The 26656-nt window shown below is 40.6% G+C and overlaps 1 protein-coding gene across 3 annotated transcripts; it reads left to right on the forward strand.

Annotated features, from left to right (window-relative positions):
- The first annotated feature begins 17837 nt into the window (after nt 1–17837).
- CBR4 (carbonyl reductase 4) lies at nt 17838–25772 on the forward strand. Of its 3 annotated transcripts, none has more exons than XM_064449752.1 (6): nt 17838–18194; nt 20725–20866; nt 21394–21514; nt 21988–22124; nt 22712–22846; nt 24653–25772. In XM_064449752.1, the coding sequence occupies exons 2-6, from the start codon at nt 20725–20727 to the stop codon at nt 24829–24831; spliced, it is 714 nt and encodes a 237-aa protein (XP_064305822.1). In that variant the 5' UTR covers nt 17838–18194; the 3' UTR covers nt 24832–25772. The 3 variants fall into 3 exon arrangements, with proteins under 3 accessions (XP_064305822.1, XP_064305823.1, XP_064305824.1); XM_064449753.1 differs by having other exon boundaries at nt 17838–17981; XM_064449754.1 differs by lacking the exons at nt 17838–18194; nt 22712–22846.
- The last annotated feature ends 884 nt before the right edge of the window (nt 25773–26656 follow it).

Raw genomic sequence — 26656 nt, forward strand, 5'->3', positions numbered from 1 at the left:
AGTTACCTGAAAGGCTTCATATTATGGGTGTGCTTTGAGAACATATGTATCTCACACTGAGTACTGAGTTAAATAAAAAAACAATGGGAGCTGCAGGTTTGCATTAATAAACAGGGGTAGTGTCCACTTGCTACGTAGTCTATACAGCAACACTAATATTAGAGGGCTGTCTTGGGAAGTGGTACAGAAGCAATGCATTCTCCTTCCACAGTGTTATCCAAATTGCTTTTACTTTCTAGGAGACAAACCTGTTGAGAGCTGCTCTTGAAAACCTGAGGTCTTGCCTTTTTGAGCCTTAGTTTCCTCATTTGCCAAACTGATGACGCCTGTTCTTGTGAGGTATGTGATGTAAAACTTGTTTGGAAAGTAAAGGCTGACTTGTTTTCATGAATTTGCAAATAGATTCTGATGGATTAGACCTGCCTTCAAATACAATCAACATCTAAACTTTCCCCTAGAGAAGTCTCTAGGAGACAGATTTCTGTGGATGAGGGACTTAGCTGGCCCATTTTAACAGCTGAAGAGCACTTTGATCAGAATCAGCCTGATAAAGGGAACAAAATTAAAATGCATTTTCTATATTCAATCTGCAATGTACAAAAGCCATTCAAAATGTACCGTAATGAACATTTCATGCATGTCTATCATAACAGTTACACTGAATATAATGTTAGTAGATGTCAGAAATCACTATTTATCCATTCTTCCACTGTACTCTTTCCTGTCAGCTGTATTATTTTGCTGAAATGAGAAATGGCAAACTCAGTTCTTTTCTGCCATTCCTACTCAGTGGAGTAAAAAAAATTTAAACATTAGCCCAGATTTCAATTATTCACAGTTGTAACTAGCTTGTAAAAATTCCTCTTAGCACATGTAAATGAATAGCACTCAGCTGCACTCCACAGCCAACTGTAGTGCCTATATTATGGTTCTGTTTATGTGGCATGCAGAACCCAAAGACCGTCCGATGTTTGCATCTAGTAGTCATTTAGATCAAAACCAGTTCACAAGATGTGTCCAAACACTGGCTACATTCTAGTTTTGGAGTGGTGGGAACAGCTTGTACAGGGGCATAGAGAGTGGAAAATTGGCTAGCACAGCAATAAAAAATACACTTTAATTACAAAGGCAGAAAGAAAAATGTCAGGATTTTTAAGTATCTGTACAGGTGTTTTCTTGTCCCTGCTATCTTAGACGGAATCCCATTCCACAAAGCAAATGGACTTTGATTTCCCCCCACACACCTCCTTTCCTAGAAAGGAAGGCAATATAAGCCTTTAAAATATCCAGATTCTTTGGCATTAGAACACATGGTTGGACTCTCAATTACTGCAAATCAGTGCTACTTCATTGATTTCATTAAACTTTGCTGGCATACACTGAATATGCCCCCTGCTGTTAAATAGTGAAAGAAAATATCTTATCTGCCCTAGAGGAATTAATATGTCTGAAAGAAACTGAGCTGGATGATTTTCATACTTGGAAAATACAGAGCTATTTGGGCTGTGTTATCCTTTTCTCAAAAAATGTTTGTCCCACTGGTACGGCCGAGGCACTAGATCAAAGATGATGCCATTTAGCAGCACCGTAAAGCATGGGAGACTTGTTCATTTTTCAATCAAACCTATAAATTTTCAGATCCACAATTGGAGAGTAGGGTTTGGTTTGCTAACAGCTGCTAGCCCCAGAATCTTCTGTGGTTAGTTGCTGCTGTGTTTTCTCATGGTATATCTGTGGATGCTTGGGAGAGAAGATGAGTCAGCTGCAGAATGACTTTAAAGTGGTCATTGACTTTGTTCTCCACAACAAGGGATGTGCCCTGGGTCAAATTTCTTATTTCAGCTGGTTGAACTTTTCAATAAGCTGAAGAATGCTAGCTCTAAAAAGTTTACAGTTCAAAGAATTTTTCTCCACTCCTCTTTGGTAGGCAATCTCAGTGTGTATTTGGAATACACACAGATCGGGAAAATCTCTTTTTTTTTTTGCTCCTTTTCAAAGGTTTACTCTCTGCCTGTGTCCAACGTCGAAGTTTATAATGCACAAGTAATGATTTTCCCCTGCATATCACTGAAATTCTTTGTATTCAATAATTTAAGATCTCTGGTATGCAATATAGCTTTTTTTGCAAGGACAAAATTGAATAACTTTTTAAAACAAAATAATACTGGGCTTTGTAAAGATTGACCTTTTCATGGAGGACAAGGACACATGCAAAGAGATGTATGTTTTAAAACTCTTAACAAAATGGTTACTCATCCTGCCTAGGCATTCAGTATTCTTGACTACTTGCACCTAATTCATATTCCTTAATTCAGAATTGGTGATTTCTGCCACAGACTGCAAGACATAATTCTCAGAAAGCTGGAGTGTTTCTGTTGAGAATGTCTCCAGTTAAATAGGAGAAAGAGGAAGAATGAGATCACCTTTGAATTCTGTCTGAAGAAGAGAGGCTGGTTCAGGACCAACTTTTAGTGGTCCAGTTGTGCATGCCACAGCCCTATTGCTATTTGGAGGTCTGCTACAGCTGTGCTCATGAAAATGGCAGACAATATTTCTCATTTGTTCTTTTTTCTTACCTAGAATACTCCCTGATAAGGAAATCCATGTTAACTTGGTGTCAAATGCAGATAAAATTTGGCCATATCAGCAAAACACAACAGTGCTCTTGTAATTTGGTTTCTCTGATTTGGCAGTGTTAGTGAATATTTAGAAGATCCAAGAAAAACTAAATACTAAAATATAAAATTCTGTGGGTAACATTTCTGAACTGTTTTCTGCAGCACAGCATCAGCCAGGCTTGAACACCAGTTTCTGAGTCTGGGAAAGTTGCTGCAGTTCTTTTAGTAAAGATTGACACGTCAGCAGTGAATGTGCCAGTGGGGAACGGGTGGGAGGAGAAACAGCCCTGTAATTAAAGAGCTCAGTGAAACATTCTCTGATCCAACCACAGCTATTTCTTTTTTTGACACTAAGCTATCCCTTAGAAAACGATGCTAATGCTCCTCTCCCACAGTAGGTCTGTTACTGGATGTTACCAACTGTGTGGATGTATGGGAGATGAGGACCACAACAGAACTTAGCTAGTTACATGTCTGTGGGGCCTCTGCAGTGATAGCTATGTTTCCAGTGCCCCCAAGTGCAGACACAGTCTAGGCTGCTGGCAGGAATGGCTGTTGGGGCTGCACAACAGCCTCAGACAGCAAAACTGAGCTGTGAAAGCTGTCTGGTCCCAGAGTAGCTGCATCTCTTCAGAGGTCATGCTGGTGGAAAAAGATCAATCAGTAGGATGTGTCTGTCTTTGCACTGTAATATATTTATGTTGGCAAACCTTTGTTGTGTAGACTCTGTGTAAGCCTGTTACTGATGAACGAGATGACGTGGGAATTTTTCCATCTGCTCTCTTAGTACTTTTGCCGATCTGCGTAACAGGTTTGTTTTTGACTGTGAAGTATCACACACTTGTAGCTGACAGTAATAGAGCATCTCGCACAGCTGTGATTTAATTAGCCTCCAGCCCTGTTTTGAGTGAGTAATGGCTAAATCCACCAGCACAAGTAGTATGTTCTGTCAAGTACAAGAGCTAGTTTGGAGAAAAATTAGTAAACCTGTACTTCTGAGCTTTTTGGACTTCATCATCAGATAATGCTAGCAGAGGCTGGAACTCTCTCTAGTTTTTTGTGTGTGTCTGAGGATCTGTCTGCATGTATCTGTCTGCATGATTTCTCTCTTAAAATCCTGTCAAAAGCAACATTTTTTAATGAAATAGTATTTTTTTCAAGGGCAAATACTAGATTCTGGTCAACTTCTCGTTGATGTTTTTTCGTAAAGCTGCCAGTGTGTCTGGCATTGAAAAAAACATAAATAGAAAGCCGATGTTCTTATAACTAAAAGCACTCTTGACAAATCTACAGTGGTTTCTTAGCTGGCTTATGTTATCTTCCTGCTATATTTAGTAACACAGTAGAATGCTTTTGGAAGAGATATTAGATGCTGAAATAGTGATTCCAAATATAAAAGAGGTCCCTAAGGCATGAATGTAATGTCTTGCTTATAACTTTAAATTACTTTTTTATAGCTGGAACTAGCATGTCTGGTGGCTAATTATAATGTAGCCTGATGTTATGCCCAACCACCTTCTTCCCTGTCTTTCTCACATGCACCACTTAACCTCCTAGGCCTTCATTTCATAAAGGATTAAGTGTATTGGACTCTTACTAAACAAAAAGCAAACAAAAAGAAATGTTGGTAAGCACTTTACAGAACAGGAATGGATTTAAATACGATTTGTTCATGTTTACAACAAGCAACATCATTTAAGTTAAATGTGTGATAAGGTGTTTTGCCAAATCAGAGGGTTCCTTCCCTCTGACCATCCTGGAAATAAAGTGCCGTGGTTCTAGGAAAAAAGGAAGCAATGTTACTTACAATTAGAAGTTATTTGTACTTTCCTAATCCAGCAAAAATAAATTAAATTGACATTTCAAACCTGAACTTGATTTCTTGGGTGCAGTAACATTTAGATATGAGGCGAAAGTACAGCACTTCAGAGAGCTCGGGTAATGTTTTCTTCTTTCTAGTTTAAGATTTAATGGTCACAGTTCACTGAATCAGCCTAGAATACTCTCCCTTCCTCCCACATTGTGCATTAGTCGCCATGGCTGTGATTTGGTGTAGTCCTTTGGGGTGTGTGCTACAGCTGTACTGACCTCAGTGGGAGTTTCAGGTGCTTGGGAGTTTTGCTGAATCAGGGACTTAAATTATGCCTTGGACCATGCTTAAGCAAATAATCCCAGAGGCTTCACCAACTGGGTATTTTAAACAAGTCTGCTGACACAGACACCAAGAGCAGCGCACGTCTCCACTGAAAGCAAGTACAGAGCGAAGGCCTTCAGCTGCTGTAATTGGGCAGCTCGGCACACGGATCAAGTCTTGTTCCAAGAAATCCTGGCAGTGCTGACAAAAAATGTGATCTGCTTATGCATGTCCCATGTTAGTCATGTGGCGTCTCCTGTCACTACTGCTTGAAAACTGCTGAAGTCTAGGATGAGAAATTTATAGATGCAGAGTTAGAAATTAAGAGAGCAAATGCTTTCTCTTTGAGGAAAGGAAATAAAGTGCTAGGTGTCAGCTAGGCATCTGAGCAGGCATCTGTAGTATAGGTGCATAGCTTTGTTTTTGGCAGGAAGGCAACATCTGGGAGAACTACTTACCCAAGCTGGAAAGGAAAAGCAAGGTGAATGTTGTCTGTGCTGACAGTTTGAACAATGAAAGTGGAAGGTGGGAGAGGGACGTTATTTTCTAAAACGGATGGGGGGAAACTCTTTACTTCAGGGTAATATGTTCAAAGGGTTGGAGGGTGTAACACTAGTGCATATGCTTTTCTTTTGTCCTTTCTTTGCTCTTTTTGAAAAGCAAAGCATTTGCTTTGGGGAAAGAGTGAGATAACTGATTCCTCACCTTACAGGCAAACTAGAACTAGAAGTGTATCGGTGAGGGGGAGCGTTAATTCTGGGATGGGTACTGGTTCCAATGCTAGGTATCAGCTGCAGGAAGGACTGCAATAATTTGACAAAATTACTGTGTGTAGAAATTGAATGGCTGCACAGAATTTAAAGTTTTATGGTGACAGGATGTGGTATGAAAATTAAGGGAAACGTGTAACCTGTGCTTATAATGTCTGCAAAAAAGATGTGCCTTTCAAATGATGCTGTAAAAAGAAATTAGGACCTGTAGCATTACAATGCCTTGTCCTCCAAAGGAAGGTACATGGATGAATACTCTGCCATTAGTATTTGTATGGCTGTAGTTGCCATTTATGTGTTAATGTGAGTGTTGTGAAAGAATTGAAACATGCTGTAGCAGAATAAATGGATTTTATTATAGAAAACAGAGCTGATTTTATTATAGAAAACAGCTATAGATGGAGCTGTGATTCCGGCTGATGATATCTTTATTTTACTGAAAAATTATTCTATCAACTTGAGTGTGCTTTGCATGATGCATATATACATTACAAATAAACCCAGAAAATTCTTACTTATGAAACAATTATATTTAGAGGCACAAGAGATGCAAATGGTAACGTTACTGTGAGAGGGCTTTAGTCAGATGGTAAACTGGGCTTTGTTTTGCATTTCTCATTTACACGAGTGTAATTCTCCCAAGCTTGGAAATACTTGGAATGCTGATACCATTAGGTAGCATACTGTCCTGTATGGTTTTTACTTTTGAAAGAAGAAATGAACTGCTAATTTACGTGCTAGGCTGATAAAATACACAGGAATAGTTAGTATTGGACACCTGTGATTTCTCAGCTGGTATAAAGATCTTCAAATGTGTGCTGCTTCTCAAGTTGTTATGGGTGGAATACCTACTGCATCCTGCTCTTTATAGCATATCCATTTTATCATCAAACAAATCTCTGCATGGCTGCACTGCACACGCCAAGGGAGGCTCATTAGGAACTGCTACCCAGCGATGGCTTGTCTCGCATTCATGTAAATTTGCCAGCACAGACAGTGTACGCTAATTCCACATACATGGGTTTTCTCATCCTTCAGGGAGCAGTCTGTCTTATCAAAAACAGAATGACCCTCTTGTCAGCATAGCAGATTTATTAACTTACAAGAATCTTGTTTTGAAACCTCCTGCTGTGTTGTAAAGTTCCAGATGGCAAAACACAAGAGGGTGGCAGCAAGTGTATTTGTTTACAGCCTCCACCCTTCACTGAGGGAATTGGCCTTGCCATCATAATTTCTGAGTGTGGCAGGTACAGAAGTCTTAGAGCAAAAGGCTTCCTTTTACAGCCAAATAAGTGCCTTATTCTTTTTTCCAATGTATCCTTTTTCCTCAACTGCTTAACAAAATAGCAAGCCTAGATTACTTTAAAGCTATGAAGGATGTTGCAACTGGATGCAGTGTTACAGCCAAAGTGGTTTATAAAACATTTTGCAGAGTTCTGCTGCTAAAAATAGCTATGTGTTGAGTTGAGAAAATGCAGAGAGGCTGGATAAGGTCAGTCGGCACAACATTACCAGGTTCTTACAATGGAGAAAATACACCCACCGTTAGTCCATGTGTTGTTCAGGAGATGGTGTCCTGCTGTCCACTGGATGAGGCCTTACTGGTTTTTTTTTAACTTCACCCATTTGCTTGTCTGTTATTCTCCTTCGCTTTATTCCCCTGGGCTATTTTCTGCAGGACTGCAGCTTGTTCTTTTCTGTTGCATCACTGTCATCAGGCAGTGGACCAGTGTGTCATAAGTAGAATTGCTTAACCTGTATTTATCAGATTGTTTATTTGCATATATTTCCATATATTTAACAGCTTTTGAATCTAAATGCACATTACCACAAAAAACCTTTTCATTTGCTTATTCCAGCAAATGGAAGTCTAACAGTCCTTAGTAAATAGGATAAATCTTATTTGAAAAATTACAGGAAATACAGAGTTAATGTTAAATCTGTTTTTTCTAAATTAAACACTTAGATTTTTGTTTTTGGAAACTCCACCAAGCCTTCCTAATCTATTTATTTTTTAAGTTTCCCATGAAAAATGAATTGAGCAACTCCCCTAATAAAAGATGATACCTTCCCAAAAGGGGTTTAAGGCCTGTATCTGGGAATTAATTTTTTTTCAGGTGCAGCCCTCTTTCTACATTAAGGCCTAAAACAGCTTCCACAGAAAAAGACAGTAACTGTAGAGTAGGAGATCTTTCCCTAGGGCTGTGTCAGCAGCGGAAGTTGGCAACCATTAACCTCAATTAAAGATGGGAGAACTGACATTTGGAGGGGAAAAGCTAAGTGACTTGGCAAGTCTTAAAAGAAACTTGGAGCATGCCCTCTGAATCTCAGTTCATAGGGACATCCTTCCCCTGAGAAACCTAAATAGTCTATGGCTTTAGCATCCCATTCCCCGGCTAGATTTTTTTCCTGTCTTTATTTTCCACTCAGAAAATAAACTTGGACCATAAACTGCTGGGAACAGAAGCTGTCATCTGTCCTTATTCTCTGAAATGACTGGTTTGATCTTAGTTGTAGGAAATTCTTACAAACAAAATCTAATGGCTTCCCTTTTTTTTTGTTTGTATCATCTATAAATACATTCTTTCTGTTTTTTAAAGCGGTGGGCATAATGTGATGTTAGATTCCTTAAACACTCATATTCCAGTGGATTTAATGAACGTTTGGGAGCCATATGGCATGCTGTATTTTTTTCAAAACATTCTAAAGCACACGACAGACAACTCAGGTTGACAGGAGTGCTTCACTGAGGTGTCTGTAAAGCAAACACAATACTTGTTACTATTAGCACAGAATAATTGTTTATGAAAGGCGTCCTCAAATTCAACAATGATTTGATGAAGTAAACAGAAATTAATTCTGCTGTGTAAACACCACACTCTCTGCAGAAATGTTACCCGCTTTCATAGGTTGCCTAAAATAATTATAATCTGAAATACATGATACAGCGCGGTATTATGCAATGATAGTCACTGAAGTCCAGATGCGGGCAGTTTTGCTTGAAAATCTTCAGTCTGCAGGCAATATTATGGAAAAGCTATGACTGAAGACCAGAAAGATGACTGGGTTTTCTTCCTGTAAGATGGAAAAAGAGAAGCATTATTTCTCCTTTTGGCTATGAGGAAGAGAGAAGAACATGAAGGGGATAACCATGTAGAGGAAGGAAAAGACATAAAAGCAATGGACTCCACTATTCTAGTTAAGATTGGTTGGAGCTGCAGGTACACCTTAAAAAGTCATGCCTAATGAACCCTCCCTGCTGCAGAGGGTCAGCAGGGAGGAGAAGCCATCTATCTGGTTTTGGGAAAATAGCAGGGTCTTCGATAAAATGCTTGGTCTGCACTTACGCATCTTCTCTGGTTTAGTAGCTAAGCTGTGAAAATTAGGAGGGAAATACTAGCTTGAATCTTCTCAGAATATTCAGCGTTTCGGTTAAATAACTCAGAAAAGTTAACATCTAGCTTTTTTAAAAAAAAATTTCAAACATGGACAAATGTACTTAATTCCTAAATTTTATTCTTTTTGTGTGTGTGTGTGTGTGTAATTTTCAGTGGCCTTCAGAGCTGGTATTTTGGCAAACATATAGTTCCCTAAAAAAAGAAGGAAAAAAGGACCTTGATCAAGCAATGGTATGAGAGTTTTGCATCTATTGAAAGAACTTGGATGGGGAGAGGGAGAGAGTGTTTCTTTTGTTAAGAAAAAAGAACATGATGTGTAGAAACTGGAAAAAGAGAGGCTGAACTCTGACAGAATGGGGCTCTTGTCCACGGCAGGCTGGGGATAATCTACCACTGCAGTGGGCAGAATACAGTATATTCTTTATGTTCAGTATAGAAACAATAAACAACCTTATAGAGAAGATTTAGGCAAGTGAGGATAAAACCAAAAAAGTGCACTTAATGTATATGTGAATTTTTCCTGTTCACCCTACAGCTGTATTAACCTGCATCACGTGGCTTTGAATCAGGAGAGTTGCTAATCACTTTTGCGTTTTCATAGCCAATATAGTCACAGTGTTGTAAAATACACACCTCCTAGACTGATCTTTTAAATGGCTCTTTTTTTCCCCCACTTTGCAGTAAATATTTAACTGTCTTTTCTATAAATATATAGGATTCATAAAAAAATTCCCTGCCAGAGTTGAGAGACAGTAGCTGGTGCTGTCCTGGGTTTCTGTAAGCCACACCAATAATTGTGTGTGGTTGGGCAGGGGCGGTTACCAGACCTCTTATGCGGAGCTAGAAAAATGTTTTGACTTCTAGTAGAATCTCATCATAAACTGTCCTCATGAAAATCAAAAACTATGAGGAATGATTAAAAAATAAAACTGTTGAAATAAAGTAGGCATTTTATATAATCAAACTTTGCTTGACTTGACATAGTCTGGCATGAGCAATAGTTAATTCTTTCCAAGGATACTAATCACTTCTGATAATTTTTGAAGGAAATATTCACAGTGATAGCTAAATTTAAAAAATGGTGTAAGCAATCGTCTAAAAATACCTCTTCTCGTCTTTAATAACCTACTTCCTACCCCATTAAGCCAGCTGATTGGGTATTATTACGATTTACTACTTTAATGCTCAGTCCTTGGAAGGACAAACAACAGTAAGGGCTTCTGTATGTCACGAGAAGATGAAGTCTTCAGCTGCTCCGTTAAGTACATGAGCAGGATGAAATGACAGCGAAGTATTTCTGCGAGGAGATGTGATATGAAACTAGATTTATTTAGGACAATCTGATAGGGAAAATTGAATGTTGAGAATTGAGTTCCTTGAAAGCTCTCCAAGTATTACTGTATGTGTTTCAGGCTGCAAAATGGGTAACAGCTGTAAAGAATATTGGTTTTGACATTTCGTAGAATACTGGTGAAGATAAAGGAGGTGAGCAGTCTATGAGATATGAGTGATTGTCACTATCACTATCCCAGTTGCCATTTATTATGGACTGTGTTCAACACTCGTTGCTGGCAAATCATCAGCTGAAGTTTTGCCAGTGCAAGTCCTTATGTTTAGGATCACAGCTATTTGCAGTTATAGGGGGATGACTATGTGGTCCCTTGACTTGCTGCTTTCTGTCAGTAAGTAGATGTGCTACATTAAGTTGGCATTTCTGTACTCAGTAAATCTGTACCTCATTAGGGCTAACCTTGAAAACATATTCGTGGTCGCATAATGAACATGCGCTAAAATAGGTGAGGCTATAAAAGCGGTTTAATGCTTGTGGATATGCCTTCAGTTTCCTGCTTCAAACAGCTTTTGGTCTCTTTTCATAAATGTTATGGATTTCAAAGTAGGTATTAGGAGGAATCATATAAGTATTTCCCTCAGGTCTCCTATTTCCTGGGGGCTAATTACTGTGTTTATAAAACAAAGACATTCCGTGTTTAAGTTCTCAGAGCTTCTCATGAGAAGGGAGATGAAGGACCAACTCATGTTGCTTATTAACTGTTTTACTACTCCTGCATCATTGGCCTTTAGCTGAACTTTCTTACCCTAATGAGTGCAGTCCAAAGCATTAGGTAGAATCTTTCCATCTTTATTCCCCCCACGCCCTTCTTTCTGACTTTGCCCCCTTCTTGTCGTCTTCTGCCAACATCCCACTTTCTTCCCTTTCCCCAACAAAACAAACTTGAAGACACAGTAAATACAGTGTACAAAATGTAAATATGAGTAGATGCAGTAAATTTCCAGAAGGCTGCATCACAGGATCAAAGTGGGCGACAGTTTGGAGTTGTCCATACCACTTGTGGAGGGTTAAAACCTGAGACTGTGATGAGTGATATATTAGAGCAGGGAAAACCTTGACACTTGGTCCCTCATAATGTGAAGGAAATATTGGCTGTTTAGAGCTTTTTGCTGTTAGTTGCAATGCTGAGAGCAGTTTTCTGTATGTCTATGAGCTAAAAGCCAGTTATGTTTGCTGATAAATACTTCTCAAAAATATTCTTTTTCCCCCCCCCGAAATTGTAATAATTTCCAAACAGATTGTTACATGATAAATTAATTCTTGAAATGATTGGCCATGGATCTTATTTTGCAGCTTATATGAATATGTAGTGAATGGGAGAAGGGAGGAGAATGGGGGAAGTTAAGACTGTATTGATATGTGAAAAAAGCCCAGATGAATTATGCAAGGCCTTGATCATACTTTTATAAATGGCATTTACCTATTTTTAAGTGCTTTTCCTGAGACTGCTTATTTTCTCTACTGAGTATATTGGGTACAATTAAAAGTAAACCGCCTCTAAAAGAACAGGAGGACAGTTATTCAGTCATGGCTATTCAAACGCTTCTGCAAAACTCTTGGCTGTCACTGTACCAGACTTCTAGTGGAAACTTACAGTGCTTACAAAATATGCAATACACAAAAACTATGCTTTTTATACAAAATGGGCAGTGGTGACTGCTGGGAGTGAGTCGTGTCCTTCTGTGCTGTTGTCAGTTTTGCTCATTTTCCAGATCACCTTGGTGGGAGATGCTGACTGCTCTGGGTGATGCTCTTTGCAGTTTTGAAAAGGTGCTGTACAGAAAGCAGTGAATTTACTCTCTGGGTGGCTGAGCTGTTTATTTCCTCCTTGTTCCCAGTCCTCACTGGCTTGGAACTCATGAGGTAAACACTGATAGACTCGGTGGCATTGCAGCCCTTAAACGAGGAGTCGGACATCTGGAGGAAAGCAAGAGATTTTGAGAGATGCTGAGATCCTAGTTTCCATCTCTTTGGTCTGAAGTCTGCTGATACCTGGTAGGAGTGGCCAGTGCCTGTGATTGGACTGTAGCTGTGGACAGAGGCTAATGTGCAATAAATGTTCCTTGAAGATACTATTACGGGGTGGATGATGGTGGGGTTGTGTTCTTTTAATGTGTAAGGTGCTGCATGGCAGCACTGGAAACAAGGTGCTTGATTTTAGCGACAGATTAATCGGCAATAATACAAGCTTCTCTCTTTTTGCCCCTGTGGTGCGCCTGACTTCTCACTAGAAGCAGCAGCAGTTCAGTGACTGTGCTAACTTAAACAGGGGCCTCACGCTGAAGTGTGAAATAGTATTGCTTGCAGTGGGGAAACCTGTTTAGCCAGGAGGATATGAAAACATTAGGTAATTTGCCAAAGCCTCTGATGGCTTTGTTTTGTTCTGTTTTGGGTTTTTTTTTAAGAGGAAAGATTTTCACAGAGACACTGGGCGTAAGTTTCTTAAGAGGAAGAAGTTTCCCCACATATTTGTGGAAAAAGTACATCTAAATTGTACAAAACCACTTCATGTTGGCATGATAAAAGTTCACTCTTACAACACAATAGCAAATATTGCAGAGATTTTGGATAGTCTAGAAAAACAAAACAGACTGCAGCGTAATGAAAAAAAAGATCACTTAAGAACAAAAGTACGGTAAATTGGCCACTTAAATATCTGAACTGGCATAGCTGGGAAAAGTTTGCCAAGGTGCAAAATACTGGGAGAAGAGGGGAGTGTTTTTCTGTCATATGACTAGGTGGTTGGGTTTTTCCTCAGGCATTCATCTCAGGCTTTGTATCACTTGCCTAGAAGGCTGAGGCCATATCAAAGAGATTTGGGAATTGCAATGTATAACTTGCTAGTTATGTAATTCATAAATTATATACATGTGTCTGTATATATAATATGTATATGTGTAATTAGTAACTAGACCTGATTTTCCCCAATGCAAATCACAAGGGCACATCTGGTGAAAGGGGTGATTTAGGCTTGACAGGAGCAGAAAGAATCAGCAACCTCAGTGCTGAGCTGCCCAGGCAAAGTAGAAAATTATGAGGAGCTCTAACGATGGTGTTCCTCTGTGGTCTGGGGGAGAGCTCACCTAGAATGGGGCACCTAGTCTACTTATGCCTTTTTGTTTGTTTTTTAACAGGAGGAAATGCATAGTGGTGTGTTGACTGTGTGACCTGCCACCCAGTTATCATTTGGCCTGGAAGGAAGGAAACCTGTTTTTAAACTCTTCACTGGCTTAATTCTGTTCTAAGTCCATGACTCCTGTATTCCAGATACATGCTGTCATCATCAGATTTGCTTAACCTAGAGAGGTCATTTTTAATATGCCAGCTGGAAAGCAAAATAGTTTCTTGAATGAACTGTTGATTTCAACAGATGCCTAATCCCCAGGCTCTTACATCTCTGGACAGTAATCATCTGGCTGTAGGGTCAAATCTCTGTGGCTTACTTTAATTTTCTCATTGTTCCTATAAACTGAAACTGCTTCAGATTGATGGTTATGACACTCTTGTTCGATTGTGAGGAAGTGTAGTTAGTGACCATGTTTCCAGTGCGATAGAAGATTTGAAAACAGGTTTTCCTTTAGCCAAGTGCTCCAACCAGCAAGCTTTTGTTTAAAGTGGGACTGACCCGTACATGCAGCCAGTTCTCCAGTTGCTTTATCTCTGGCCGCCGACAAAGACCATATAACATGGCAGGTATACTTTCAAAAGCAGTATAGGGAACAATATGAAAGTGCTGCTGGACCTTTGAGTGGTGTGACTCTTTCAGGTGTGACTCTTGGCAGAAATTTAAGACACTACAGATTTGGGCACCAATGTGGTTAATGATTAGCGCTCAAGTTCTTTTGTAAATCTAGCCTCAAATCCAAAACCAAGAGGAATTTGAAATAGCTGATACAGGGAACCTCAGCTACAGAAATGGCTAGTGGCCCCTGTTTTGTGATGTTATGCTTTGATTTGTGTTTTATGCTTTTAGATACGTTAAATTATCCTTTCCTGTTTTGAGGGTATTGTGCTTTTCCCATTAATAGAGACATGCTTACTTGGAAGCAGAATCTTAATTGTGTGGAAGAATGATTGAAACGTTTTAAGAAAAGAGTTTAAAACTCACTTAGGAAGAGTATTTTTAATGCCTGAATGCATTGTGCTTCAGGAAAGACTGCTGCATTATTTTGTATATTGTGAACAGCTTCCAAATGGTCACATAGAGAGCTGTACAAGAACTATTAGCTTATAATTCCACATTAATAGTAAGCCAGGCATAATAATGGTCAGTATTAAACTAGCTGTTACAGATCTGGACAGGATAGATGGAGCAGGTCGATCAATTTCATGTATCAGCTGCTGTCCCCTGGAAAAGGGACGTACTCAGTATGACACTGATTTCTCTTTTGGACTCTGGTAGCTCATCTTGCTTTAGCTGGAAATCGGTATGAATGAACTGGCTCAGATGAATTCTGCTTAGGCTGTCTGATCTCATGATTTAACCAGGCATCCAAAGGAAAAAGGCTAATGTCACTTTGGCCAATGACTGAACACACATCTTGTTTTTAAATGCTCAGTTAATGAACAAGAATTGAACAGAATCTTGTCTGAACTTTGGAAAAGGGTATTTTACTTCGTCAACGACAACAGTTTAAAAAAAATTACGGTGAAACTCATGCTTAGTCTATGTCAGCAAATTCCTAACAGTACAGCAAAGATCAGCTTTTCTTTAACTTTCTTACATGAGTGGGTCAGTTCTCTGGATGAGGACACAGGTCACATAAATAGGTTAAAGCCATAATGACAAATATAATTTTCACATAAAATCTGCCTGCTGCTGTCCTCCTACAATATGGTGCTCATAGTTATTCTCTCTGTAGTATACACATCTTCAGAAAGCATGCCGTATCACAAAGGACAATTTTTTTCCCATCTATGTTACTTTGCTTAGGTGTATCACTTGAAGAAAAATACATTATTTTCCCCTGTGAATCCGGATCCTTAGTTATGCTAGAGACCAAAAGTCTTGGCCAGAGACTGTACTGAGTTGGTCTCAGCTCTCTATGCCTCTGGCTTTTCAGAATATGGCATATTCTGAAATGTTATTGGATAAAAAAATCTCATTTACTCTTTTGAAAACAGGACCAGTTTGCAATATACGTATATTTGCTAAAAGGAACTAATTTTGTATAACAGCTTTTCTTAAAGATTTTTTTTTCTTAGAGATGTTCATCCATTTAGTAATGCCTAAATTTGCTTTTCTTTATGTAAAGAATGATCCATAGAAAAAGTGATGATGACTACATGAATACAGGTAATGTTATTACACTCCGTAGAGCTCCCCTGGAAACACTGATAATCTGGAATCCTGAATAACAGCCTTCAAGCCAAAAGCAAGAACTGTACAAAGTCACACTCCCACTGAGCTCGTAGAAACTCCACTGTGATTTTGACACTTGTTACTTTGTGGAACCTTTTAATAATAATTAAAAAAAAAAAAACAAACAAAAAAAACCACCTCAAAAGTGTACTCTTGTACACAGTTGTGATCGGTTTTATTCTTATTTCTCAAGCAAAAAAATTTACTCAGTATATGTGACTTAAAAGCCCACAGCAACCCCTCGGCATATCATCAGATGTAAATGTTAACAGTGTTATTGTTAAAACATAGCAGGTTTTTTTATTAGTTTAATTACATATCAGGAAGCTTATTTTGGTTACTAAACAGGAATTCTCGCAGGTGTTTCTGTATTTTGGGTTTATCTACCTTTGAGTGTTTCTGATTTAACTCTACTGGTATAGCGATGCCTCACACAAGATCCTAGGGGCTTGGGGGCAAGTAAATATATTCATCAGTGATCTGGATGATGGGACAGAGTGTAACCTCAGCAAGTTCGCTGATGACACCAAGCTGGGAGGAGTGGCTGATACTCCAGGAGGCTGTGCTGCCATCCAGCGAGACCTGGACAGGCTGGAGACCTGGGCCAAGGGGAACCTCATGAAATTCAACAAGAGCAAGTGCAAGGTCCTGCACCTGGGGAGGAACAACCCCAGGCACCAGTACAGGCTGGGGAAACTACTGGAACTACTGGAAAGCAGCTCTGTTGAGAATGACCTGGGAGTGCTGGTGGACACCAAGCTGACCATGAGCCAGCAATGTGCCCTTGTGGCCAAGAAGGCCAACGGTATCCTGGGGTGCATAAAAAGAAGTGTGGCCAGCAGGTTGAGGGAGGTTTTCCTCCCCTTCTATTCAGCCCTAGTAAGACCACATCTGGAGCATTGCATCCAGTTCTGGGCCCCCCAGTTCAAGCACAGGGAACTACTTGAGCAAGTCCAGTGGAGAGCTACCAAGATGATCAGGGGACTGGAGCATCTCCCATATGAGGAAAGCCTGAGACGTGGGTTTGTTCAGCCTGGAGAAGAGAAGACTGAGGGGGGATTTCATCAATGCTTATAAATATCTAAAGGGTGGGTGTCAAGAGGATGGGACTGGACTCTTTTCAGTGGTGCCCAGTGACAGGCCAAGGGGCAATGGGCACAAGTTGGAACACAGGAAGTTCCACCTGAACATGAGGAAATACTTCTTTCCTGTGAGGGTGACCGAGCAGTGGAACAGGCTGCCCAGGGAGGGTGTGGAGTCTCCTTCCCTGGAGACATTCAAAACCCACCTGGATGTGTTCCTGTGCCCCCCACTCTAGGTGTGCCTGCTCAAGCAGTGGGGTTGGACAAGATGGTCTCCGGAGGTCCCTTCCAACTCCTACCATTCTGTGATTCTGTGAAATCTGAACATGAGACAAAATCGTTGTTCGTCTGCTCATATGCATCTACATATGAAATATCTTTTTGTAAGTGGAGGGGGAAACAAGAGCAGGATGGAGATCTCCAGAGTCAGGCAGCTATTTCACACCCCATGTAAATTCTGGCGGCAAATACTTGGGTTAGGCGGGATAGTAGTACAAGCGGCTCAGATGGATGTTGTCAAGGTAACTACATGTAAAACCTATTTAAAAAATTTGAAAGCGTAAAACGACAGCAGGAGCTGAGACCTGTCATGCACATGCAAGGGCTGTGGTGGTGGCCCAGCCTTGGCGGGTCTTCCTCTGGCCAGGGGGCGACTGGCTGCCATGCTGCGGGAAGCTCCGTCATGCCCAGGCCAGGCAGCTGGATCAGGGGTGCAGCAGAGACCTTTCTAGCTGTTACCAGCAATACGGCCGTCTGTGAACAGGTGGTTTACAGCATTTCGTCGTGTTGTGACACCTCCCGCGTTCACTGCAAGCCTAAACCGTCATCTTGTTGGGGAGGAAAATAGCCTCTGTGAGGAAAGCAATCAATCGGTGGCTCAGAAACCGTGAGGTGCATGGGGATACGCCTAACGGCCGGTTTTCTATCGGCCTCCCGTGGCGCACCGGCCTCCTGACTTTGGGGTGGGCGGGAAGAGCGGCCCGCGCTTGGCTCAGGGCGGGAGCGGGCTGGGGACGGACAGGCGCCGGAAAGCGGCCGCCCTGCCACCGTGGCACCGCCGCCGCGCGGCGGACTACGCGTCCCGGCCTGCCCCGCGGCGTGGCGGGCTCCCGTCCGGCGCCGCGCCCCGATGGCCGGGCCGCGGGCTCCGCCTTGAGCCTGGTCGCCGGGCGGAAGCCGTGCTGCGAGGGGCGCCGCCTCCCCCCTTCCTTTCCGCCGTCCCGCCGCGCCGCCCTGCCCTGCCCTGCCCCGGTGAGGAGGCGCAGGGTGAGCGCTCCTTCCTCCCGTCACGGGCGGGGTCCGTTAGGCCTCGCGGCAGGCGCGCGCGAGCGACCGTTGCGGGCGGGGAGCGGCCAGCCTTAGCCGTGAGGGCGGCGGGCGGGACAGAGGTGCCGCCTTCGGGCCGGAGGAGGTCGGTGGGAGCCCAGATCTCCCCCACCCCCCCCGCCTTCCCCACAGAAAGCGGGGAGGAAAACAGAGGTTTGCCGAGAGGGGAGGGCGGGCTGTCCCGGGGCTGGGGGCGGTGTCCTGGGGGGGCGGCGAGGGCGGCTGCTGTGGACGGCCGGCCCGGGGGGCGGCGCTATCCCGGCTGGCCCTTGCTGAAAGGTGTCCTGCAGCGGGTTTGGGTCTGTGCGCCGCGAGGCGGTCACCGGCAGCGCCGCCGGAGCCCTGGTGGTTACGGGTTGAGTAGTCTGCTCTGAAAGGAGGAGAGCCGGGGAGGGCAAAGGCGCTACGGGCGCTTGTGTGCGCTGTGTGGCGACCTAGATGAGCCTGTTGCTCAAAAGATACTTGTTCTTTCCTGCTTTTATATGACATGGGAATATAGGGTTATTAATCCTACTGCAGGCTTTTTCCCCCCAAGTCACAACTCTGAAGAATCTGTATCGCTCCTTTGTGTTAAACACAAATTGTACATTGCTGCGTTGGAGGTAGGCCTTAACGCTCCCCTGTAAATACCTGGTTAATGCACATGGGACTTTCACTGTATCTCCTGAGAAGGGTGGAATCACTAAGATTTTTTCCCTTCTCAAAGAAACTAGGAAGGTTAGAGTAATATGTTATAAAGAAGTTCTCACCCCACAGGCAGCTTTTTGGGTCCTGTGTAGCTAAGTATGTTCAGAATTACTTGGAAAATCCATCTAGGTCTGACAGCATTTATGGAGAGTGTTAGATGGTTCACTTGACATTGCCTAGGCATGGAGGAGTTAGACAAGATGACTTCCAGAGGGATCCCTCCGAATTTGTATTATTCTGTGTTTCAGATAAAAATAAGACAGTAGGTATGCTCAGTGCTGGTAGGAACAAAATATGAAGGAGGAAACCCCAGTATAACGTTGCTGCAACAAGTAGGCAAGAACTTCCAAAAGTCACTGTGGTAATTCTGCAAAAGAAGAGATCAGTCATTATGGAGAAGGCAGACTGGGATTTTGTTTCTAACAAAATTAATCTGTCAATGGAATACGTGTTGTCCCTTTAGTCTGCTAAGGCTGTAAGAGCTGGAGTTACTGGGTGCAAGACCTCTCGATTCATCTCCTGCAGTCTAGCTACCTAATGAAGGCTACCCCAAAGATCAGTCTTTCTACTGAGGTAGTGGTGCCTGTTTTTATCACTAAGGAAGCGTCTTCACTCAGGGCATCTTTTTATATGTGTTCTTTTGAAAGAACAACCTGAGATACAAGTGTTTAATCTTCTTCCTGCTCCAAGGAAGCTGATTTAAACTTGCTAGTGGAAGCAGGCACATAGGTTGATTTGAAGCACTTATGCTTACTTTGTTACAGAAAAGGGATGTCTGCTTTTCTGGGCCCTGTCACAGAAGACCAAAATCGTTATGCCATTGTATGAGTAGATGGTGTCCTTGTATGCTTAACACTGTGCTGTTCTGGTTAGCGCATGTCAAAAGGGGTATAATAGACCTAAGGAAGGCAAAGGTAGGGTGGCAGGAGTAAAAACTTGGACAGTCTGTAGTGAGATACAGAATGGCTTCCATATGTATAGGAATTGCTAAATAGACCTGAAAGAGGATATAGGGGGAGGGTAAAATGCAGAAGAGTAGCCTCTGAAGTTACAAACAATATGGGGAAGATATGACAAAAAATGCTTAGGATTCTCTAATCAGAAAGCAAATTAAGAACAAAAGGAAGTACTTTTCTACAAATAATGAAACTTGTTGCCTCAGGACGTTATGGAGACAAAGTATAATTGGGTTCAAAAAGGATTTATTCAAATGCATGGGAAAGAGGTTCATTACTGTTGCTTGGATTCTGCCTCTGGCTCCTCAGGAAATCCCAGAACAGCTGATTGGTTTTTAGAGGTCGCAGAATAAAAGAGCATTCTACAGAAGTGCTTTCTTCTTACACTCCTTCCTAAACATTTAAGCTAACTACTTCAGAATCATTTCACATTTCAAAAAGCTTCTTTTTCTTCAAAAGCAGAAACAAAACCTGAGGCTAGTCGTAAAACATAGTATTATGTAGCGTAACTTAGTATTAAACTAGTGTAAATACAGTAGTATCAAATCTTGCTCAGTAGTGTTTGCAGTGTGGGTGTCCAGCACAGATACTTAGGACTGAGTGAGATCTTGAAGCTAAATGATTTTAGTACAAAAATAGTGCTTGCAGGAACAATATAATTACAGTTACTATGCTGGCTTTGATTAAACAGCTGAATGATACATTATGGTCTTTCAATGCATAAATCGGATATTTAATCAATTGCAGGGGAGTTATCACAACACTAGCATTGAAACACTAGATTACATGCATAATTTTTTTACTAGTTCAGAAATCATTAAGAATTAACTTGTATTTGTAGAAGTGGTGTCTTAATTTAGCTCAAGTATTTGGTTTTTTTTGTGAATAAAAATTAACAAATCACTAATTCTATAATCTGATATTACAAAATGCTACAGACTAGTAAAAGGGCCGTGATGTTGACAAGAACAGTGGTTATTGCCTGCTATAATGGACCTGCAATTCATGGTTTATTTGCAATTTGTGAATTGTTTTTCAAGATGGGCAAGGTTTGTGCCGTTTTTGGAGGATCCCGAGGAATAGGAAAAGCTGTTGCAGAATTACTGGCACAGAAAGGCTGCCGCCTGGCGATTATTGCTAGAAATCTGGAAGTAGCCCAAACCACTGCACGTAATCTGGGTGGTATGTATGCTGCTTTGCAATAATTTCTTCACTGCATAGGTCACTTGTAAAAGTAGTAAGTCATAAAATAAACCTCACTGTTTAACTAGATGAAAAGGAAAGTAAAGGCTGAGAAATTTGGAAGGAAAGCTATATCAGTACAATTTTCTTCTTACGATATTCTTTGGGAAAGTTAAGCATGTTACAATCCATATCTTGCAGATAGAATAGGTAAGATTAAAGGAATTGTTCAAGGTCACAACAGGGAGGTGGTGTGCATTGAGTCATCTTTTGGCTCCTGACCAAGCCAGAACTGAGACCAGTCTGCTCATGCTGAACTTCTGATTTGAAAAGGCCAAAACATAAAACAAGAAATTGTCACATAGCTGATCAATACCGTGCTTGAAAACTGTCCTTATTTAAGTCTCTCATGATAAAATGGGTTCCTCGAGTTACAACTAGTTCACCATCTGTTTTAGCAATTGATTTGATAAATTCCGAAGAATGGTATACCATCTTTTTTGTGATGTGCTTTTATTTCAATACAGAAGGACACGTGGCACTTAGCTGTGATGTATCCAGTGAACAAGAAGTCCAAAGTACTTTTGAGGAGATGCAGAGGAATTTAGGTCCTATAAACTACTTGGTTAATGCAGCTGGGATCAACAGGTTAGTTATTTGTTACAAGATTATATGTAACTCTAGATGGGAATATCTTACTATAAGGTGCTAACGCCCCTTGCCATTAGTAAGAGTATTGTTACTGAGTACATCTGAAAACAGTATTAAGCACTCACTTTGTTCTGATGAAGGTGAAAATCTAACGTGAAAATCACTGTAGTTTCTGCATTCTGCATTTCTGCATTCTGAGTTTGAGTTCCCCCTCTACTGCTCTTTCTTCCACTTCTTCACCCTGAAATAGACCAAACCAATGTTTCATACCTCTCTGCAAAGGAGGTTTTGTTGCCAGAAGCTATCTAAATTTTTTTCTTGCTATGTGTCATCCTTGCAACGTCGTCATTTTGAATGCTAGAATGTCTAGAACTGTGTAAATCCATTCATCAGTCGTGTTTTATTATGAGTAAATGTGATCACTGGCATTGTTCAGTGAGTTCTTTTGGGTTTGGTGGTCTGTTTGCCAGGGATGGTTTGTTACTGAGAACCAAGACTGAAGATATGATAGCCCAGATTCACACTAACCTTTTGGGAACAATGTTGACATGCAAAGCTGCTGTGAAAAGCATGATTCAACAGCAAGGAGGTGCTATTGTCAATATAGGTAAGTTGCTTGTCTAATCCAGTGGAATTCTATGTAATAGTTTTTGAGAAAGATTTGGGAGTTGTAAATTGACTGTTTTCTTTTAATTTAGATATTCCATATTTAGCATTTCTTTATGAATGCTTATTTTTTTTGTGTAATTTCAGCAACTTCTAAATGCAAAGCCAGCTTGTTTCAGTAATAAGCACCTCAGGGTTTATATTTTATTGAAAAAAAAAATACCATTCCTTATCAGCTCTTTCAGTATGTAAATCTACAGCTGCTAGTTATGAACTAAGACTCAAATAGGTACAGTTGGTTTCCTTGTTTTTTTTTCCCTGTGCAAGGATATTTTTTTAGAAAGCTCTTCATTTTACTCTCCTGGTGCCTGTTGGTCAACATAGAAAACATAGATTCCACCAAAATCACAGATAATTGAGGGATTTGCTTATCCCAGCAGTAAGCTATAAAGTACATTTAGTAATATAATTTTAATTCCTTTTAATCTAATTTTCCTTTCCAAATTTAAAACTAAAATGATAAAGCTAGTGCAATGTTTCAAATTAGCCTTTTAATCTTTCCTTCTCTTTGATGATTCTTTATTATAGGGAGTGTTGTAGGACTTAAAGGCAACTCTGGTCAAAGTGTATACAGTGCCACCAAAGCAGGATTAGTTGGATTTTCACGCTCTCTTGCTAAAGAGGTAGCAAAGAAACAAATTCGAGTCAACGTGGTTGCTCCAGGTTAGTTTTTGGGAAGTTCCTACATGCTTGACTGTTGCAATACACGATCATCAAGACTGCTGGATATTTTCTGTACTCTGAAAGTAACTTAAGACAAATTGCTGTTGTTTTCTTCAGCTTTTGTAAGTAACTGTTCTTAATCCCTTTTTTCCGGTTTAAAGTATAATATGTTCTTTTACAAAACCTTCAGGCTTTTTGAGGGGATACTGAAAAATTTGGAAGAGTATGTCTGCCTGTGTTATCCAAAAAGCAGATTCGTTGCCCAGTGTGCATTGAGCCAATAATCACACACTCAGGAGAGACACTGTAAATTTATTTCAGGGTTGCACAAGCCTGGGTGCTCGGTGGTTTTCCACAAATCAAGCACACTGTATCGTATTTATACAATATGTCCGTACATATTCTACCTAATACATACTCATTGTAATCTACATAAGTTATATAACTGGCACTGAGTCATTCTTCTTGGCTCCGCTTCAATTTCTTCCACATATGCTTTCCTTCTTCAGGGGTCTTTGGTGATCTTGGCGGATGGGGCATCCTAACTCCTGTTACGTAGAAACAACTTAAAACTATTTTCTCTTAGCAACTCTCACTCATTTTTCTTCTAAAAAGAAATGCTTGTCATTAATTAAATGAGCGAGCTGATGGCCAGGACATCTTGGCCCTAGCCTTAGATTAACTATTAAGAATGCTTAAACAAAAAGGAAAGAGTCTATATTCACGCTAACTTAATCATACGCAATATCCCTTAGATTCACGCTAAGCAACACTCCTTAGGTTCACACTAACACTCCCCTGTATTCGGGGGGGTTGTCCTCTATCATTTCCCCCCTTTTTGAGGCTCGAGGTGTCTCAACACCTCCCAAGTCTCAAATAATTTATTTATATCTCCTCAGGGACCACTGAATAAGACAACAAGAGGTTATGATTATTAGTACAATCAATAAGATGACTACAAACAGTTGCTTTAGCCATCCTAAATTGGGAAGCCACAAGGTTAACCAAGAAAGATCCAGTCCTTCTGTTTCATAAGGTCCAGAGGCTAATCCTCTCAACTATTGTATTTTACTTTCTAGTAGCTGTGAATTATCTAAGAGATTGAAATAAAACATTCCCTTAAATTCCTCACAACTGTGATTGTGTCTCAACAACAAATAGTTTTCTAAGGTGGCCTCTTGGATTTGGGTCATTTCAGTACGAATGGCTGCCAAGGCCTGTGAAGTAAAATTTATATCTTTTATCAGCACAAAAATAACTTGTTCTAGAACTTGGTAATTCTTAACTACTCAGCTCCAGGGGTGAGGATGGCAGGATGTCCTTCAGAAATGTTAAGACATGTTCTTCAAATGAGTTCTTTAACAGAAATTATGCAAGTGCTGTCATCAGTTCTAAAATACAATGGAAACGCTTGCAAGCTGCAGGGGTTTCTTGCCAAAGGTTTCATACTCAGGTTTTTATTGAGAATGTTTTGGTGAAATGAGCATATTTTGTCTTTCAAGAGAAGTGATACTAAATGTGGGTTTGGGACCCAATTTTAGTTACCTTTTTTTTTTAATGGACTTCTATGGATCTCTGCATTTTGATTATTACATCAATGCTTCCAAAATGGGAAGGCATTTTACTGGTTATATAAAAAATTGATCTTGGCCATAAAATTATGTGGACTGACTTCTGAGACCATCAAGAATGGTAGCTGGTGCTGAATCCTGGCAGTAGATTTAACTTTGGAGGATTCCAGGGAAAACCTGCTAGTCAGTTTTAGTTGAAAGTTAGGTAACTCTGCAAATCTCTCTCCTCTCTCAGGCTTTATTCACACAGAGATGACTGCTCATTTGGAAGAAGACCACTTGAAGAAAGCAATTCTCCTTGGAAGATTTGGAGAGCCTCGTGAAGTTGCACAAGCTGTTGCCTTTCTTCTAGAGTCCCCTTATGTTACAGGGAGTACTCTAGTTGTAGATGGAGGCTTGCAGCTTCTGACTTAAATATGACCTTGAATGGGTACCTGCTTTAATGTCATGATGGTAATATATAAATATATTCTAATGAAAGGGAGAGGGGTGGAAGTTGCTTGAAGTTTGATGTATGTAATTGACTTGATATTATTTAGTCAGAGGAGAAATTCAGCAGCGGTAAAGTCCAGCGTGTATGTTTAGCTACCTGAAAGAGTCCATTTGGTATTACGAAGTCTGTGTATACAAGAAGTTGAAAAAGATCTGACTTTGGTATGGTGGTTGTTTAAAATAACATGCTGATACGTTTTTAGTCACTATATTTTTATAATGTTTCCCAATTTGGGATACAGTGGAGATTTTATTCAAATTATCATGTTACACAAAGGTTAATAAAGTGTGGAGGCATGTTTATTCGTTGGCAGGTATGATTGCATCAAGTTTGTCATGTAGGGCGAAGACTGTGAACTGCATAATTTTTAGTCTTATCAGTGAGTCCATACAAAGTGGCAAGGAGTCTCCTTTGGGTTTTGCTTGTTTGTAGCTAACACTACAAAGCTGGGAGCTTCTAGATCTGCAGCATACCTGAATTGCCTTTAGGAGATTTGATTACATGCAGTGTGCTTTTATAAAGACAAAACCTGCTCGGTTCCATTCTTGAATGTATGTACAGCGCTTGTTTAATCCAGTAGCACTTGAGTGAAGGACTGTTGGTTGCTCATTGCAGTTGCTAATGTGGTAATACTCTGAGTTTGAGCTGCACATACACTAGTGGACAGTACAGTTGCAGACCTTGCCGCGTAAAAGGCTTTTCACTGACTCACTAGATGTTTAGAAAACATGTGTCGCTTCCAGAGTGTGAAGTCGAGATGTTTTGCTCTGTATCTTCTTGAATGCTCAGTTCAGCTGTTATGTTGATGCTCCTTAATATGTATGTGTAGTCAATAAAATAGCCATTTATTTTATTCAAAGCAGCTTTTGAAGCAGAGTAATTATTCAGCTGTAAATGATCCTGAGTGTTCCTCTCTTGCTGAAAAGTTACCAAAAATTTAACCTCAGGCTTTTCTATTGAGATGAAGTAATTTTGGGTAATTGATGTTTTTATAAACTCTGAAGAAAATGATGAATGTGGTTTAGGACCTTCACTTCTTAGCTCCAGTGTTCATTGCATCATGATCCAGATGTTGATTCAGCTTTTGAAATTACTTCCTCTCTTGGCACAAACCAAAGTACAGAAAGAAGAGATGTCACCGATGATAACTTTGAGCCTTTAAAGGCTGAGATTGTCTTCATTTGTGCAGCTGAGAAATGTTGTCTTTGTGCCAGAAAACAGGCATTTTCAAGCTTCTTGCAGGTATGTATGGAGAAATAATACAAGGAATAGCTGTATATTCAGGGGATTTTACAGTTGTTTGCGTTACTCATTTGGAATATAAACCACCACCAAAGGTAGTCGTTTCAGGGGTGCTTATGTTTCTGTTATCTCTTTGTAGAAAGGTGGTGTTATTTGCTATGAAAAGTTGTATGTCGTATGTGTCTTTGTGCCAAATATAGAATTGTTAATTATGTGTCTCTTGATAGGAGGAATTGGCCAGAGAACAGATGATTTTTTTCCAAGGGCACTGAAGGTGAGGAAGGACAGCTGGTACTTCCATTTTTACTAGGCAAGTAGTAATATGTCAGTAGCTTGGCTGCTGCCCGTACCTGTCTTTAGTATGTTACAGGCAAAGCCTGTGTGACATATCCTAACAGGAAGCCAAACTTAAGAGACTAAAAATAATTTCCTCTTAGTGGGTTCTGACCCTGATTATTTTTATGCCTTGTTTTGTTGGGAAAGGGAACTGTTAAATAAGTTATT

This window comes from Phalacrocorax carbo, chromosome 4, assembly GCF_963921805.1.
Source record: "Phalacrocorax carbo chromosome 4, bPhaCar2.1, whole genome shotgun sequence".
Lineage (NCBI taxonomy): Eukaryota > Metazoa > Chordata > Aves > Suliformes > Phalacrocoracidae > Phalacrocorax > Phalacrocorax carbo.